The following is an 18,312-nucleotide window of genomic DNA, read 5'->3' as shown; positions in this document are numbered from 1 at the left end:
CTAAGTGGCCATTCGTGAAAAATGCTCTCACTATCATCACTGTGATTACGGTCACTGCATCGTTGTTGGACGTGTCGACCCATGGAGGAAGGAAACTCAGAAGAGGCCCTGACATCACTCTTTGTGAAGCTAAAGTGAAACCGGAACTTGGTGTTGCTCGTGGCGTTGCTCCGCCTATCGGGCCAGCTCTGCTCTCTTGTTTACATTTCTCCCACGCTGTGCTGCGCGCAACCGGGCTGCTCGGACGCGCGCGCTCCGCAGCAATACTAAACAATCGTTAGCACGTTAGCATGATTACGCCAAAGAGGGCAAAATTTCCCGCGGATATTCCTTCGTCCGTTGCCATTGCCGTGGCACGGTGACGACGAGGAGCACGAGCCGCATGATGCAGGGGAGTTGCCAAATCGTAGCTTTGGAGATGCCGTCGCGGCTCTGGGCCTCCTCCGCAGGTACGTCGCACCTCACAGCGACACTGACAGCAATGCGGCCTTCCAGGCTATTGAGAAACGTGTGGCGATTTCTAGCGAGCGAAAGAAACGGCAAGCCACCATTATAGACTTTTTTAAGTCCTAAGCGCACTCTGTGGAAATAAATTGTCTATAGTTGAAGCTGCATTTTTTCATTCATTTTCGGGGCTTTCCTCACTGTTGCGTTTTCCCGGCTGTTACGTTTTTTTTCCCCGGTCCGTTGAACAACGTATGAACGGGGTTCCACTGTATGTGTTGCACAATGGCGACCAGTTTCTTGAAGTTAGCTTCACCGCCGATTTTTTTTGTCAGCTTCGCCACGGTATACTCATGTTACATGGCAAAGCATACAAGTGCAGCAAAGGTGATGCTTAGGTGATGCTCAGCAGGTGATGCTTAGCCCTGAATCCAAAGCGGTTGTTACAGTAAACACATACCGAGGGCTATATCGGTACAGCAGACTTCCCGATGGTATAGCGAGTGCTCCGGCTTTGTTGCAATCCCTAATGGATAAAGCCTTGATGGGCATTAAGAATGTAGGTTGCTACATTGACAATGTGATTGTAGCTGGCTGGAACATAGATGAGTGTGAAAATAGACTTGAGATAGTTTTACAGCAACACAGCAACTGAATGAGTAGGACATTACCATCAAGACAGAGAAATGCAAGTTCTTCCTAAGTTCAGTCTCTTACCTGGGTCACAAGATAAGCTCAGAGGGGATACATCCCGCTGAAAGCAAGGTGAAAGCAATCACCTATGCTCCTGAGCCTACAAATATCACAGAGTTGAAAGCTTACCTAGGGCTACTGAACTACCATGGCAAATTTTTAAGCAACCTAGTGTCGCTGGCAGAGCCATTGTACAAGCCACTTCGAAAGGGAGAGCATTTGGTTTGGACGAAGAAATGCAGCGATGCATTTGAGACTATGAAACAGCTGCTCAGCAGTCGAGCGCTCACGTGCAATGATGTATGCAAGCCGCTGGGGTTGCAATGTGATGCATCGGCATACGGCATTGAAGCTGTTATTTTTCATGCGTTGCCGAACAGCGAAGAGCACTCAATTACATTTACTTTGCATACCTTGACACCTGCAGAAAAGAACTATGCGCAGTGCAAAAGAGAGGCCCTAGCTCTCATTTTTGGTTTGCAGAAATTCCAAAAGTTCTTGTACGTTAGAAAATTTGACTTATACATGGACCATCAGCCCCTACTGGGAATTTTGGGACACAACAAAGCCACGCCATCGCTAGCAGCGGCCAGACTGCAAAAGTGGTCTTTAATTATATCTTCTTAGCAGGTCACCCTGAAGTACCGCAAGGGAATTGAAAGTGAGGTGGCTGATGCTCTGTCAAGACTGCCTAATCCTTGTTCTTCTAAACCAGAAACAGCTGAATGTCTGACTGTTTTCGAATGCATGCCGCCCACAGCGAGATGTGTAAAAACAAGCTGCACGAGATGGCGCACTTGGCAAAGTTCTCGAGTATGTTAGAACGGGTTGGCCAGCAAATGTCGTGGACGAATTGAAACCCTTCTATGTCCGGCGTCTGGAACTCTCAGTTGAACAAAATTGCCCTACGTGGGGGACAAGAGAAACCTTTAGCTACAGTGGTCGAGTTGCTGAACATTCCGAGGAGTTTTGTCGAGTGCAGTGGTGGCAACAGTGAAAAGCTGCACGTCGTTAGTCAACTGGAGAACATGACCTATGGTGCTGCCAATTACTGTGCCAAGCAGGCACGCATTGACGATTACTACAAATGAATGTTTTGCAGATGAAATAAAGGTGCAGTGTTGCTGCAGCGATGTTCCACGTGTTTACTTCACATTTTTATCCATTTCTTATCATTTGAAAACCTGGTTAATTGGAAGGTTTTCCGTGGTCCGAGGGACTTAGAATTAATGAGGTTCTACTGTACTTCAGGTGCAACATATAAAATGTGTCATCTGTGTGCAATTACTTGTAGCTCTTCTTTCAGTGATTTTGTAACACAAAAGTGTAGAGTGACTTTTCAAGGACAATCTTATTTTGTCCCAGGGCAGGCATGTTCAAAGCAGACAAGATGCATGTTCAACCGAAGCAGACGTAGAACACTGTGGACACTGCGCGTCACATTCAGATGATGAACACCAGGTCTGAGAGTGTGAATAGAACAGCCACTTCACCTCCAGCCCCGGCGTAACAATGTACAGGGGCAACAAGGCTTCTGATGCTAAGACCTTGCTTGCTGCAGCCGCTCAATGCAAATGAATGCCAATTCTCAGCATTCAGGGTTGTGTGGATCAAGTGCACTGCTCGCTTTAGTGGCCAGGCCTTTGGTTCCCTCCCAAGGACCAAGGTGAATGATGCCGCAGCTAGATCTTGCCAGCTTAGATGATATCTGCATAGAACAGACACGCAATATGTTACAGCTCGAAGTACTGGCTGAATCAGCAGCAGAAAACAGCTTGACATACCCACCTTTAAAGGGACCCTGAAACGGTTTTGACAATTTTGTACAAACGTATGGAGTCGTTAGGGTAGTAATCCCGCTGATCATTAAGTGACACATTTAGGCACTTTGCTTAAAGTGCGCAATTTATTATAAGGTGATAAAAATTTACATCACTACTGATTGCAGCGGTGCCGCTCCCCTGAGTTTTCAGCCGCCCTGTCACCATCTGCGTAATGGGTGCGCACGACATCAGTCAGGCGAGCTATCCAACTTGCTACCCAGGTAGCATCATCCAAAATTGTTCCATTTTTATGGTCAACAAATGTTGTTCGTAATAGATGGTATGTTAGTTAATTTTTTCCCATAGAGAAAAAGGTAGCTGAACGTGAACACACAATGACAATTTGTCACTACACTCAAACACCTCCAGCACAGCAAGTGTCGTCTGCATGTGTTACAGCGTGCTTTGTGTTGATCTGAGCTGCGTGGTCAATGTTGGCCTCAAGGTTTCTTTTAGTGAGGACCATGAATCGCCCTTGTTGCACTGTGGGCTGCAAATCTATCAATTGGTGACATGTCAAGCTGCAACATCGTGTCCCTCTGCAAGGCCATAGTTGAGCAGAGTGGCTGCAGCACATTTGGGCTGTCGGTATTCGATCAGCGCCAGGATCTACGCACTTGTTGCCTTCCCTTCACACCGAAGGATTACTACCCCAATAGAGAGCTTTAGCATGTCCAGTGTTTTGGCAACTGCAGGCAGACTGGACGTTTTGCCAGATGGGTGTAGGCACAAATGTGAGCAGCCTGCAGTGTGCAGCCACCTGGTGGAACAGAGCTCAACCAAACATAGAAAGAGCTAACATAGCAGTAACCAAGCGTATTCTACTTCACTGCTAGTGTAAATTTTCAGAAGCAGCGTAATCCTGCATACACTGTCTATTTAAATGTTTAAAATGTTTCGCACATGGTTACAGCAATATTGGCTCTGTGTTTGGCTGGTAGAGCTCTGCGGCACCAGGTGGCTGCACCGTGCAGGCCCATTCACGTTTATGCCTACACCCATCTGGCAAAATGCCCAGCTCACCTGTGTTTACCAGAATACCAGACTAGTGCTGTGACAGCACGCTCACAACGCACGTTGCTTGGATAGCTCTCACGGGGGATCAACGACCAGGCAGCTAGTGGGGAGGTCAGAGAGGCTTGGCGTGCTGGCTCTAAGACTACCGGAAGTAGACAACACAACGTCACATCATGACACAGAGCCAGTGAAGGCGGAGCTTAACACAGATCACTTGGTGAATTAGTTGAGGAGAAAAGGCATGGTTAGGAATGAGGCTAACTTGTAATCGCCCGTAGCTCATTTTATGAGATATTTCACTTCAATTGTGATGTAAATATTTTGCTGTAGCTGTACCCTACGCACCTACAAAATTTGTCTAAACCATTTCAGGGACCCTTTAATACGCTTCAGAGGAGCACCGAATTCAAGGAAGTGGTTCTTTCAAAATCATCTCCACTTATAACTTGTTCGCAAGTTCTGATATTCCACAAAAAGAAAAAGTGACATCACCAAGAGGCAAGCAAGCACATTTGTAACTAGCACAACTTTGCTTCAAGACAGCAAGATAGGTAGCTTAGTGGGAAAGGACAGCATGACGTGGTCTTTTGGGGCAGAAAGAACATATGAAAATAGAGTTAAACCTCGATAAACTTCGATCAGCAATGTGGCGTTTTATGGCACAGAAAAAAAGTATGGCCAATGAGTGCCAGGCCAGTGTTAATGAGTTCACAGTGGAGAGATGAATTACGAAAGGTAAATGTGACGTCACTGTGAGGTGTAGAACCTCGTTCATACATTTTGGAAAAAAACACGACAGAAAACGTACTAACTGGGAAAACGTACCATCTGAAGTAACTAAAAAAATTTGACAGACTTAACTATTGTTGACATCTACGTCATGTGAAGGGTAGCTCAGATTGCTGCGGCACAAGATGCCGATGCGCGTCGAGCGGGTGGTGTTCCGGCAGCCCAAGACGTGTTTTGCTGTTTTCCTATTGTGTGGTGTTTTAAGAGAGTGACGTGAAACTCGCACATTTTCTTGTTTACGGGGGATAAAATGAGCATAACTCTAGTGGATCATTTTTTGTGTTCTCAATTGCGAACACTGGCGCTGGGAAAACGTACGTGACGGGAATGTATCAACAAAGTTCTACTGTATATATGTAATAAGATTACGGCAATGACTAGTGAGGTGTAATATGGACATGAAGGATACACACCGTAAGAAAGACACGATATACTAAAATATGTCACAGGCAAAAATTTGCAAGAAGCACTACTGCCTTAACAGAGCCCTTGAAACACAAGGGCCTGGAGGAATATGCTATGCAAAACACTAATATCACCATGGCATCTCTAGGGAGAGGATGCGCTAAGAATTTCTTGGATTAATAATACGTAACACAATATCGTTCCAGAAACCTAGTACTGCTTTGGTGTCAGAAAACGGTTCTGCACCAAGAAACATTATCGGATTGAGAGGAATGCGCTGCCGGTATGCTAGAGGAAATTGTTTTTCAGCTTCTGCTTCCCGACACTCCAGGAGGACATGGAGGATGGTCAGCTTCTCACCACAGCTACCACAATTTGAACATTCATGACCAGTCAGCAAAAAACTGTGGGTACCATATGAGTGTCCTATGCTGATTCGACAGAATAGGACATCAGTTCATGTTTTTGTTGTTGAGAGCCAGGAACCTGGCTTTGGCTTAATTATGTTATGCTTATTATTCATTTCAGCATCCTACAAGTGGTGCCAGTGGCTTCACAGTTTATTTCATGGAAAAGGCTTGAGATAACAACAGCGGTAGGAGTCATAGCTTGTGATACAATTGATGTGGCAATTTGCTCCTATGCCCAGGTATCCAGCATACAACGACATGCTGGTGAGGCATACACATTGTGCCAAGAATGGAATAAAGCTCACTAAGTACACTGATGCTGTGTCTACGCAGCGACATTAAGACTTTTATGACGCTTAAAGTGTCTGTAAATATAACTGCTTTTTAAAAGTTTTTTTAAGTTTTATTTTCCTGACAGCCAAAAATAGTGCATAGGCCTCAGCCCTAAAGATACTTGCTTCAGGGTGCAGGACATCAGATTCCAAGAAGGAAGGTGAGATAGTATGGTATGAAAAACTTTATTCAGGTCCTTCAGGTCGCGCTAGATTCCTAGCCCGAAGCGGGCCACTCCCACATCGGGACCGAAAGGCCTAGCCTCTCGGCCGCATCGCGGGCCCGATGGACTGCCCATGTGTGTTCTTTTAGTTTGTGGCTACGGAGAGCCGCGTCTCAACGCTCGTTGGTGTTGTCCTTGTCGCTGCGTAACGCAGAGCACCGCCAGAGCATATGTTCTAAGTCTGCTACACTACTGCATTGCAGGCAAGTGTATGAAGCCAAGGCATTGAGAAATATTTTGCTTATTAATAGGGGATTGGGATAGGTTCCCGTCTGCAAGAGCCTCAGGGTGAGAGCTTGGGGTCTGTTTAGCTTTATGTGAGGAGGCAGATATGATTTGTGTGCCAAGTAAAAGTGTTTTGTGAGTTTGTTGTATGAGAGAAGATGTTCCCTGCAGCACGTAACCTCGAAGCCTGGCTGCCCTAGTGCCACATGGTCTGTAAGCCCTCGCGCAGCGTCGTGAGCCGACTCGTTGAGATTAGTTGGGGCTCCATCAATTTCTCCCATGTGTTTGGGAATCCAAATGATCGCGTGCGGGTTAACTTCCTTGCTGCGGAGGATCCACAGAAGGACAGGTTGCTGCATAAAACACGTTGACATGAGAAGCATCAGTGTTAAATTCTGTGCATGAGTACTTCGACTGGAGTTCTAGGAAATTCACTGTAACATGTGCCTCTGTAGCGTGTTTTGCCACCTCTACGAACAAAGTATCACACTCTATGAGCTGCCACTGCCATGGGAGCAATGGTTTCGCTGGGACCATCAGCTCATGCTCAAGAATTGGAATTCCCATTCCTTCAGAAAGTTTTCTTATGTGTACAGAGGATACAGGTCGACTATTAAACAGTGTTGAAGATGTCACACTGTTTACAGTCTCGTAAGAGGGATGATCGCGGCTTGCGTCCACTTTCAGAGAGTACATGAAACTGGAGGACAACCTCTGAAGATGGAGCAACCATTTGTTAGCTTCAACTTGGAGACTCTCTACAGGACTTGTCCAGAAGGCACCGGTCACCAGCCAGGCGACCGGTGCTGATGGACAGGGTCCAGCATTTTCAAGGCGCAAAGAGTAGCCAATGGATGCGCTCCATAATTTAAGCTTGTTCGAATGAGGCTTTTGTAAATGTTCATGAGACACTTCCCGTCACTATCCCACGTTGTGTGAGACAGGATTTCAAGAATTTTCATGGTTTTTAGGCCTCTATTTTTGAGGTACTTCAGGTGTGTAATAAAGGTTAACTTCATGTCCAAAATGATGCCTAAATATCTTTGCTCTCTGTTTACAGGCAAGTGCTGACCAAGTAGCTCAACATCGGGGTCTGAGACCAGGCCCTACGTCTTGAAAAAAAGTATGCAGGAGCTTTTCAAGGGATTTAGCTTAAATCCATCCTCCTGTATCCCTCTCAACACTCAGTTCAGGCCATGTTGAACATGTTCACAGAGTGCGAGGTCACAGGAATTATATCCCACCTGCAAGTCATCAACATAAAGGAATAAAACATACTTTGTGAAATAAATGAAAGTAACATAAAGTAAAAGACGTCATGTCAGTACTGCAGGACACTAAAGAGGAGCATTAAATCACTTACTCTAGAGTTTTGAAAGTGTTATTTCAAAACAGCATTCTTGTTCATTTCCCCATAATAGGTTTGTTATAGAAGAGCTCAAAGTTCCGTTCTTTTTATTTCGCGCCGGACCCCAGCACCGGTACATCAGTATGACGTCACCCATTTCAAAGTTTACGTTTTTAGTATTTTGGCACCTTGGCTCAGTAAATGTTCACAAAACTTGCCATGTTTGATTTTTGGGTGCTTAAGACAACGTACACTATCTTTTTCCAGCAAAAAGTTAACTAAGCCTTAGCAAACAACATCAAACTCCCCCAATGTTACAGCGAGCTGGTATGGGAGCTTTGAAGTGGCACTGTCACCTGTAATTCGTTTTCGCCATTTTTCTGTCTTGCCAAACCTTTTCTCACGATAAGTGTTGCTTTGCTATTATTGCACTAGAAGGGCAACTTACTAATACAACTGAAACAGTTTTTCTCCTTGCTGCCCCTTTAGAAGGAGCAGACAAAAGAACAAAACTGCAATCTTCAATCAGTAAACTTTTAAAGGGCCCCTCAACAGGCCACATAGCAAATTTTGGTTATATGCTGGAAGTTGTTATGTGCCCTCTAGGGAGCATTCTAACGCAAGAATTTTTCAAATTGGTTAATTAATAACTGAGATAGAAATATTTCAGTGCCGCAAACCCCTGATTTCAGGAGCCCAGCTTCACCACCAGCATAACACTCTCTCCACTTGCCCCCGTTGAAATTCCTTCCCTGCGTTCTCCCGTATTGGAGCTGGAGGAACGTGTGACACGTACGTCACGAGCCTTGCCTTCTTTTATTTATTTATTTTTTTAATCTCTCGCTTTCTTGCTGCACAGCGCACTTCCGCTGACTGTCTCATTCGCGAGCTGTTGTGTTTGTCTCGTTTTGTGCAGCGCACCATTTCGCACACTGTGCACGAGAACACCTCACTAACGCTGTAAGTCAGTGCTACCCGAATACTGAGGCAGACATCAGCGGATAACAGAGCATGATCGCACACTGGAACACAGTAGAAAATGACAGTTTCGTTGTCTGCGTGCGCAATAGCTCGACGTGGGAACAAGCAGACAAAACGGAAGTACATCTCTCTTGCTGCAGTGCAATGTAAAACAACGACATGCAGACATTAGGTCTGTAGGTTTTATTATTTCCCTAAATTTTACTTAGTCTGTCGAGGCAACAGATCAAACAAATATCTGCTGTTGCCTTGAATAATTCTCCAAGTCACGTGCTACTATGAGTGACGTCATGGCACTGCCAGGTATGTGGTCGCACTTGCACCATATACGTCGACTCTCCAGCTGGGAGCGTGACGCCCATGAGGAGAAGGGAAAACGGCATTCGGTTTGAAATTCAAGCTCTTTCCGTGGTATGCAGGGATGTAATATTTAACAGACACGATCGTTAGAGTGCATTGTATGCAATGCACTTGTCAGCTCAAAACGGCCAGACCTGGTCAGGGGGCCTTTAAAAGAGGTGGACTTTACTAAATAGACACCAAGAACTCTCCCCACTACTCATTACCATATATACCCATGTGACGAACACTTCACAAACCTTGTATCAGAGGATTTCCACTGGATCCCGTCACATTCAGCGGCTGGCACCTCTTCTTTATCCAGCTCCATTTCTTTGGAATGAGGGACTGACGAGGTCGCAACGGAATGAGGGACTGACGGGGTTGCAACTTGACAGGCAGCAGAGGGGAAATAAGGCACAGTTCAGCACCTCAGGTTATACACCGGACTGCTCAACAGAATGTGGTCTGTGATGCCACTGAGAGGCAGATGTATGCACCGAGGTGAACCTGCACGCCTGCCATCATTTTGAGAGGGTTACCACACTAAAGGTAAACTAAGAAACATGCAAAAAGCCAGTAAAACAAACAATTATGAGCAATAATTACACCACTTCATTTTTCATCTTAAGAAAATGTCAGCTTAATTTTTTTGTGTCATGAAATGTTTGATGACCTCGCGTCTTTCTCAAAGTGTACACATGCGTACGCACGTCACTTAGTCAAGGCAATTTCGGTGAACGCTGCGCCCGCCTTGGCCTTTCGCACAGGGACTTACGCACCCCGAGGAAGCCTCTTAGGCAGAGGGGGCACCACGTGGTGCCTTCACCTTCATTTCCCGTTATGCTTGAAGTTGGAATCGTTATAACTCTTCCTTCGGGTCTAGGTGCACAGAAGTGAGAGGGACTGGGGCCACAAAAGATGGTCGGGAAAGCAACAGCTCACTTGCTGCACTACGAGCCCCACATTGCCGATGCTGCCGGAGAGCCACTCAAACCCCCATGCTGTGATCCCGACAAAGGGACGCCGATGTGACCGTAATGTCATGCACCCAAGTGCCAACTCTTTGTCAGTGGAAGACGACATGCATAAGTGCTCTCTAACAGTCATCATCACTGTACTGTAAGGTGTAACAGAATTTTCACAGAGGTGTAATATCAAATTCTCAAACAGAATGCTTGTATTTCAAGCAGGACTACTCAATTCATATGCAGCTTGGTCTACGGGCCATTTAAATTTTTGATGGTTGAAGTATGATGTGCAAAGGCATCGTAAGCATTGGTTGATAGCTTTTCTTTGTACAAGGGTTAAAGATAAAATAGTTCCTCTGGGAGGCTATAAGAATAAAACAAATTACAATGCCGTAGCCCGTTCTTCGTATCGTCGCATCAAGGTAAAACTGCCTTAAGCTTTTTGCATATCTTGTTGCCAGCAATTTTCAATGATGGGATTGTTGCAAAATAATGTTGCAGAAGCACTGTGTCCAGGTGTCGACTCCGCTCGTGCACCCACTGCTGATTTACATGACAGCAAAGCACACTTCTAACATCGCAGCTTGTTGCACAACAACAAAAAGAAAAAGGTCTACAAAAGCAGGTTTTTCAAATGATCACCCACTCGCAATGTATTTTCTGTGCTTTCTCAAGTGCTTGGTTTAATCTTTTTTATTTTGAATGCATTCATTTAAAGCACTCCCATCTTTTATACATCGGCCATTAGAGCACAATTCAATACAGTCAACTTTTATTAGTTCAACCTCGATGGGACCAACCAATTGGCTTAAGTATCTGGCAAAAAAAATGACAAAGTCTAAGTAGTGCAAAAAATGCATGATTTGGAGGGCATAGTTGCATGAGTAATTTGTAGAGAATGGTTATGTAGTGAATATATGCTGTAGCGTTTACATTTATAATACTAAGACAAAATGTTTGCCATGCCAAGATGCAAGATTAAAAGCAAATCAAAAACCAGTGGCCCATATTGAGTGGACCACAGAATGGCACATACCCAGAAGCCGCAGTACAGTGGCATGTATCCAGTGGTACATAATCAGTGGCCCAATGCATATACCCAATTGCCGCACGGGTAGGTAATTTTAGACTGCGTTATCATTGGCATGCCCCACCTGACCGCCCGCAAAAATGTGGCTGTACACAGAGGCGAGTGCTTCACGTTAAAAGAGGCTGAAGAAATGTTCGAGCACATGACTACTTCATCCGGCGGTACAGTCAAACCCACTTGTAACAACACAGTAAACTTCCATTAATTTGACACCGGTTAATTAGATTTTTTGGTAAACTGGATTCCTACCGAAGGTCCTGGCCGGCACCCACACATTTCTATGGGCCCAAGCTTCCGTTATTTTGATCTCAATATTGACCTTCACTGAATAATTTGAACTTGACTGGCATGCTTCACCACAGTACAGCTGCAGACACTGGTGCGCACACTGGCAGCCATTCGGAGCTGTTTCTGATGCTGCTGTGGCGATCTGAGCTTTCATTTCGACTGCCATGCGTGTCTCATATGTGAGACCGTTAACAATGGCCAATATGCATTCCTTAATTATATGCACGCACGCTCACCGTGCACCGAGAAGCGGAGGAAAACCATCTGTGTTTTGAGAAAGCTAGCCGAAAAGGGTGCGGTAAGATGAAAGAACTCCGAAAGTTGAGGGGCTGTTTAAGGCCAACGAAAGAGCGGGGGCCTTTCTAAATCTCTGAAGGCTTGCCAGTAAACTTATTAGGCATATCGGTGCTCGTACTGTGACCGAAGATGGCACATGTGCACGTGTAGATTAAGCAACACGTGCTTTGTGCCGCAACAGTGGCACTTTTCCCCAGTTAGTATGCTTCACCGCATAACCTAGATGGATTGCGGCAAACCTAACTTTAAAGGCAATACTGCTAAGTGAATCGGTGTTCTTTCTGCCTTTTGTTTAATTCGACCTGCCTGATAATTTGACCAGTTTCATCGGTTCCATCAGGATTGAATTAACGGAAGTAGACTGTACTGGTTTTAATAATGTAGCAGATACAACAATAAGCAGCCGATGCACTGTCAACTTTTGTCATGTGTTCTAGAGTAATATAAACTGCTTCCAAAAATGCTCCCATGTCACATTGTCAGTTTTAATATTTAAATCTGGCTGCTAAGTGAGTGACTACATGGTAACTTGCAGTAAGCGATTTATTTTATCATAGAAGACATGCAAAAGTTGACGATGCATCGGCTGCTCATTGTTATATTTCATATATTGTTAAAACCGGTATCTTTATAAATGGGTTCAACTGTGATTCCAACCCATCCCAGAATCTCATCCACACAGAGTCCCTATGGGTTTATAGACAAAACCAATGTGCACCAAAATCTTACAACTTCAATTTTCCAACACATAGCATTTGTGACTGGGTAACCCAAAAGTGTCCTCACCAGCGTTCCTTCTAGAAACCAGCAGGCAGCTCTCGGTGGTTTGCGAATGGGAACTGCTTGTGGCAAGCTGCTTGAGATCCAGCGCTGTCTGCATAGCTGTTGAGCTCATCGAATAATGGCAGCAACAACGGCACAAGTGGGCCTGCAAGTGAAGCATTGCTAACAAGTCAGCGCACCACTATATGCGCCACTGTTGTCACATTAGCAGCAATGCACACAGTCAAACCTCATTATGACAAAGTCACATCAGACACAAAACATACCTGTCGTTATATTCGGTATTAATTATAATAATAAGCTATATCTGTCACATGCTCATGTCCACGAGAAACACTATAGATGGTTTCACTCGCGTAATAACAACAGTGAGAGCGCAGCCCCAACACACCTCTGGTTATGGGCCTTACCATTCTACTGCGCCAGAGCACACAGCACGTTTTTAAGTTGTTCTGCTGTGTGGAAAGTCTATTTTTAAGTTTTGAGATAAAAGACATGGGCATTACACCTCAACACTAAAACATAAAATTTTTCGTATAACTTCGATGACCTCGACTTGTAAAATTGTCGTTACGTACGGAGGAAAAGTGTTGAAAATCTGGGGGCTTAGATTTTAATGCATTCCTGCCACTCGATATCGCCGCCAATGCCTTTCTTCCACAGCCTACGTCTGCAAACAGTGAAAAGGTACATAGATTTACTTCGTTGTACGGCAGTGCGTTATATCGATGTTCGACTGCATCAAGAACCAAGGGGACATTGCAAAACAGTACAGCTTAGCCAAAATTCATCACATAACATTACACAAAAAAAATCCAATAGCGCACCATTATGCACCACCAGATCTTGAAACCTTCCTAGAATTCCCACAAAAATGTTTTTAGAGGACTTGGGCATCATGATAGCTCAGCTACCATGGGAATGGCGGCCAGCAGATGGGTTTGTCCGATCTCCGTTTTTGTCGCTTCACTGGCCTTACTTCATTACACTTACTTTTCCCAATTCCCAAGAAATCAAACTTTTCCATGAAGGCACTACGCTCCTGTGTACATGCATAATCAATTCGCATATTGCAAAAAAGCTGTTTGAAGCAGGATGGTCAAAGTTTTGGCAAATCAATATGAAATCCTGCATTATCGTGCTGACTGAACTGCCATAGCTGCCACTTCTTTATAGAAGACACCAGTAACCAGGTTTCCTCTAGCAATTTTTGCACGAAGCTCTATGGAAGCCACATGTCAAGACTAACGGTGCTGTAAAATTTGTGCCACGATGGTAAAAGTGGCACACTTTGTTCATTAGATGCAAGACTTTACGCTTTGCACCCCTGCTGACAGTTAGCGTGCTGCAGGAAAGCCCAACTACACTAGTCAGAGTGAACATGCTCTTGTGGCAAAGATTTTGGTGAATCCAAAGCACCCTCATGAGAGCTATTTCGTTCAACAACGCTGCAGTAGTGCATTCTGCACGAAAGCGGCAAAGGGGACACAGAGTTTGTACAGAACAACTGGCTCATAATTCAGGGACAATTCAAGGATTTCAAGGATGCCAAAGGCCAAAGTTCAAGGAGGGAAAAATAAACCCTATTCGCATACGTATACTGGTAAAAAAGTGAAATCTACTTAGCTGCAATTTCTAGCAGCTAAGCAGTTACTGAGTTGGACATACTCTTCAAGCTCTTCAGGTGACTTTTCAAAGTTGACTTCCCCACTGTAATGATGTCAATCGCCTTCTATACTCAAGGACGACTTTTCTTGGCAGTGCTGTGAAAACTACAAGACCTGAACGCAGCGTCTCCCTATGCGCCACTAAAGAGTTCCTTAAATTTATTATTACTTCCATATTTTCCTAGCTCTAATAAATTGTACTTGATTTATTATTACATTAACAATGTTATGGGAAGCCATGCATAACATAAAAAAATTGTGCACTTTCAAATAGAATTTCTTGTTTTTGTTTTTATTATTTTGGACCCCATCAAGTTTTCTACACACCTGTTCCCTACAGTAAATGTGGGCGCATGATCTCGCGCAACCAAGATGAGGGGTGCATTCATTGCTGAATACCAACGCTAACTATATAAAATTGGAAGTCTTTTGCTGAGAATGTAGTTCTCAGCAAAAGTACCCGAGATTTAGATACAATCTTTTAAACAGTAAAATAAATATTTCGTGAAATTTTACTAACCAACTAAACAACCAGGGCTATTCCAGATGTCATGAAAAGAAGCAACGGGCATACACAGACGGTAAAAAAAAAACGAAACTGGAACCGAAATCAGATGCAACCTGCTGTACTACTTGGGGGAGTAGCACAATTGTGCAGAAGCTCTAACCCCCCAACCTTCATTTCACGTCCAAGATAAGTTGTCTCCGAGTATAGCATGACGATTAGTAGTGTCTGGCTTCAGCCAGTGACTTGTCAGGTTAAAGCCAAATGGCTTTACTTTCTGCCAGACATTTTTAGAACCTATGGCTCGAAAATGGGAGTCATGATGGCTGTGGTGTGAATGAACTAGTAAAACAAAAAAGATAGTGGTGCAGTGAAACATCGTTACTATGAACACCACATTAACAAACTTTTCAGAAATCCTTTGCTGACTGGCTTATAGTGTGAATGTAAAAATATTTCAGCACTATGAACTTCAGAACACCAAACTTTTCAGAATAACAACCGTTATTCAGTTTCCGTGTCATGTTAACAACGCCTCAGCACTACTAATTAATATTCAGAAATCTGGGGATTCTTAGATCTCCATGTATCCTTCACCGCAGATGGAACACTAGGCTAGCAGACGACAAGGTGCAGAAAGCGAATGCCGCGGTGCATAGATTCAGAAAATATGAGATGGGACTGGAGGAGGAAAATGTGAGAGGTGACTTCTTAAATTTTTTTTGTATTGCAGACATAGAGTTAATATAACCAACTCTAGAGGAAAAGCTCCTCACAGCGCCCTTGCTATGAAATCGGCAACCTCAAGGGCACTACCATGTTGCTACCCTGTGCAGGCACAGATGACGAGACGCGATTCAGACGAGACGTACAATAACGCGATCTCGAGCCTCTCTTAGGATGGTTATGCAGACAGGTGTCTGCAATTGCAGCCTTTCAAGCACCATAAATTTTGCATCCAAATTTCATAAATAGCCATCCAATCTCACTGAAAAATATACGGAATGAACTTTACACTTTGTCTACGCGTATGTGATACATGTAAATGTTGGTTTTTGCATAAATTTTGAATATTTTTAGCGCTTCAAAAATGAGTCGTAGCAACATGGCAGTGCCTTTGCAGTTGCTGCTTTTCTTGCCCACTTTTTTTATGGAATTAGTATGCTAACTCTATGATTGCAGAGGCAACAACGCATCAGGTTATGCGAGCACATGCTCCACCGAGCCCAGTGCCGTCTAGCGACAGAGGTGCGTCTCTTCCTTCTTTTGCCCTTCTTTCTGCACATATCTCTTCTTTATTTCCTGCTTCTTTCTGCAGATGTACCAGCTACACGTGTGGAGAAATGTAACCTCCGTGTTCACGAGGATGCCACTTGCACTTTGGAATAGTTCAGGTATCCGCCTGGCACGTGACAGCTGTCATGTTTACGGCAAGGAATGTAAAAAGCAAACAAAAAAGAAAGCATTGCACTTTGGATGAGACATGGAGTCTCCTCTTTGTTGGCGGCTTTCTCGGCATTAGGTTAGTGTCTCTTTTGCACGCACTACTCTTACTATACGGTGCTTTGGTGGTCTGCGGCAGCGGAATCTACGGAAAATAGCAACAGCGCAGGCTGGGAGCCAACAGCAATGTTTTTGTGGATAGCTCATACGGTGACAATTAATAAACTGATGGGTTGATGGGTGGAATGTTTAATTTTGGGGCTTTCACTATAATGCCCTTTCAGAGTAACAAACAATTTGCCATGGTCCAGTGAAGTTTGTTATAATGAGATTTCACTGTACGGATTTGTCATTTCAGGGTGTCTACCAAGTTGACATTTCCGAATTCCCTGAGTTTTCCATGTTTTCCCTGAGTGCCTTTGCAAGTTTCCCTGAGTGACGCAGGAATATGTTCTATGCCAAGACGGCTAACCATGTCGCCCGCTGCTGTCCCTCTCTAGCAAGCATGAGAAAAATTCTTTAAAAATGACTTAATTCAGTTTGAATACTAAGGAGTAGTGTTTATTTTATTCAAAAAGAGAACAGAAGGGAGGGGCTAGTAAAATGCACAGCAAATAAAATGTCTCCGAAAAAAAATTGCAAATCAAGTCGGACATTCTGAAATACGAATAAAAAGGAGACGCATACAGAAGCAAGTATTTTCGAATATGAGCTATTTCTATCAACTGATAGCAAGCTCAGTGTTATGAGGCCCAAACTTTGTCACAATTGAGATTCTCTCCCAACAGCTAAGTCAACCTCAACTGTCCTTACATACTCTCAGCCCGCTTACGATGCCTCAGTGTTGTGCTTCACTGCTTTAAAGAGTTTATTTTGGTTTGTATGAGGGTCACCTGCATCTCAGCGTCAGCCAAAACTTTGTTTTTTGAGCTCAAGCTCCTTCAAAGCGGCTGCAGCACGCTTCCTTTCCCGTTCATTCTCAATGCGTAGGTCCTTTCTGTTCTTGTCCTCCTGCTACAACTTGTTCGCCCCACAGACCATTCCAACCATCTTCTTGGTCCCTATAGGTTCCGCAATAACGTCCGAAATATTAGCCAGTTGGAAAAAATGTATGCATGTATTTTATTTATTTATTTATTTACAAATACTGCTATCTCATTTAGAGACATGGCAGAGGTGGGTTACATAACTTATGAACACAACATGTCAACCAACGTGGTTAGGCAGTTCTTTCTGAAATTGATTAGTCAGCAATGAACGCAGAGAACCATCTAAGTTATTCCATAATTCAACAGTGTGTTTTACTGCCCTTAAGTGCTCAAACCGCCACAGGCACATTCGAAAAAGCTCTGAAGGCCTCTCGGTACACTTATTAGGCATATTGGTGCTCGTACTGTGACAGGAGATACCGGGTGCATGCGTGTATAATTAAGGAATACATACTGTGTCCCGTGGCAATTGCCCCTTCCCACGCTTGTTATGCTTCATCACAATACTTTTGTGTATCCTCACCAAGTAACATTTCTGTACAGAGGTGAAGCTGACTTTCAGGAACCGGCATTATGCAACGCACAGTGCTTTCCGAGCTTCGAAGCCAATTGCGAGCACCACAGAGGCGGAGTCAATGCCATTGCTGACAAAGGCGAATTCGTTCAATGAAAAACACGGCGCCCAAGGGTAAGACGCTTAATAGCGAACGGTTAAGCAGTTAGGCCTAGCGTTGCCTCAGTGGTGGCTACGGCTGCCAGCGGATCTGCGTGCGAGAGCACCGGTTCGAGGCGGTGAGGTAATCAAAATGGCAATGGTGTTGGCTTTGATTAATGCCGTTTCGGACCTGCGGTGACGGCAAAAAGTCCGGAAAATCGGACGGCGAAGGGTTCTTGCATGCCAATTTTATTACATTCTGATACAGTGATTCTATCGGGTACGTGGTGGTGGCGCGAAACCATCCAAATTATCAGGCTTCCGGAAAGTCAGTCATTGACTGTACATTGGCAACTCCTCCAGCTGACGACAGGGCGTCAAAGACGATCCACTACGATTCCTATCTATTACTTGAGCCAGCATTACCACGACTTTCGACCCTTTCAACAAAATTACCGCTTATTTTCCCTGATAGAAGCACAAATTCCCTGAGTTTTCCCTGAGTTTTTCCAGACTACTCAAGATCCCTGAGAATTCCCGTTTTTCCTGGTTTTCGCGGTTGGTAGACACTCTGCATTTGATCTGGCATTGCCT

The 18,312-nt window shown here is 44.4% G+C and overlaps 1 protein-coding gene across 2 annotated transcripts in view; it reads right to left on the bottom strand.

The window, feature by feature from the left end:
- Positions 1–2,464: 2,464 nt before the first annotated feature.
- The window catches only part of LOC135896695 (uncharacterized protein YscB-like), a 33,566-nt gene continuing 17,718 nt past the window's right edge, over positions 2,465–18,312 (bottom strand). For both annotated transcript variants that reach the window (XM_065425189.2, XM_065425191.2), the window contains 3 exons: positions 12,463–12,604; positions 9,291–9,548; positions 2,465–2,845 (listed from right to left, as the gene is read on the bottom strand). In XM_065425189.2, the coding sequence (XP_065281261.2) occupies positions 9,484–9,548; positions 12,463–12,604 (207 nt within the window). In that variant the 3' untranslated portion in view covers positions 2,465–2,845; positions 9,291–9,483. The remainder of the gene's footprint in view (positions 2,846–9,290; positions 9,549–12,462; positions 12,605–18,312) is intronic.

This window comes from Dermacentor albipictus, chromosome 3 (genome assembly GCF_038994185.2).
Source record: "Dermacentor albipictus isolate Rhodes 1998 colony chromosome 3, USDA_Dalb.pri_finalv2, whole genome shotgun sequence".
NCBI classification, from domain to species: Eukaryota; Metazoa; Arthropoda; class Arachnida; order Ixodida; family Ixodidae; genus Dermacentor; species Dermacentor albipictus.
The sequence above is the reverse complement of the archived record's forward strand: the minus strand, read 5'-3'. Positions and strand labels throughout refer to the sequence as shown.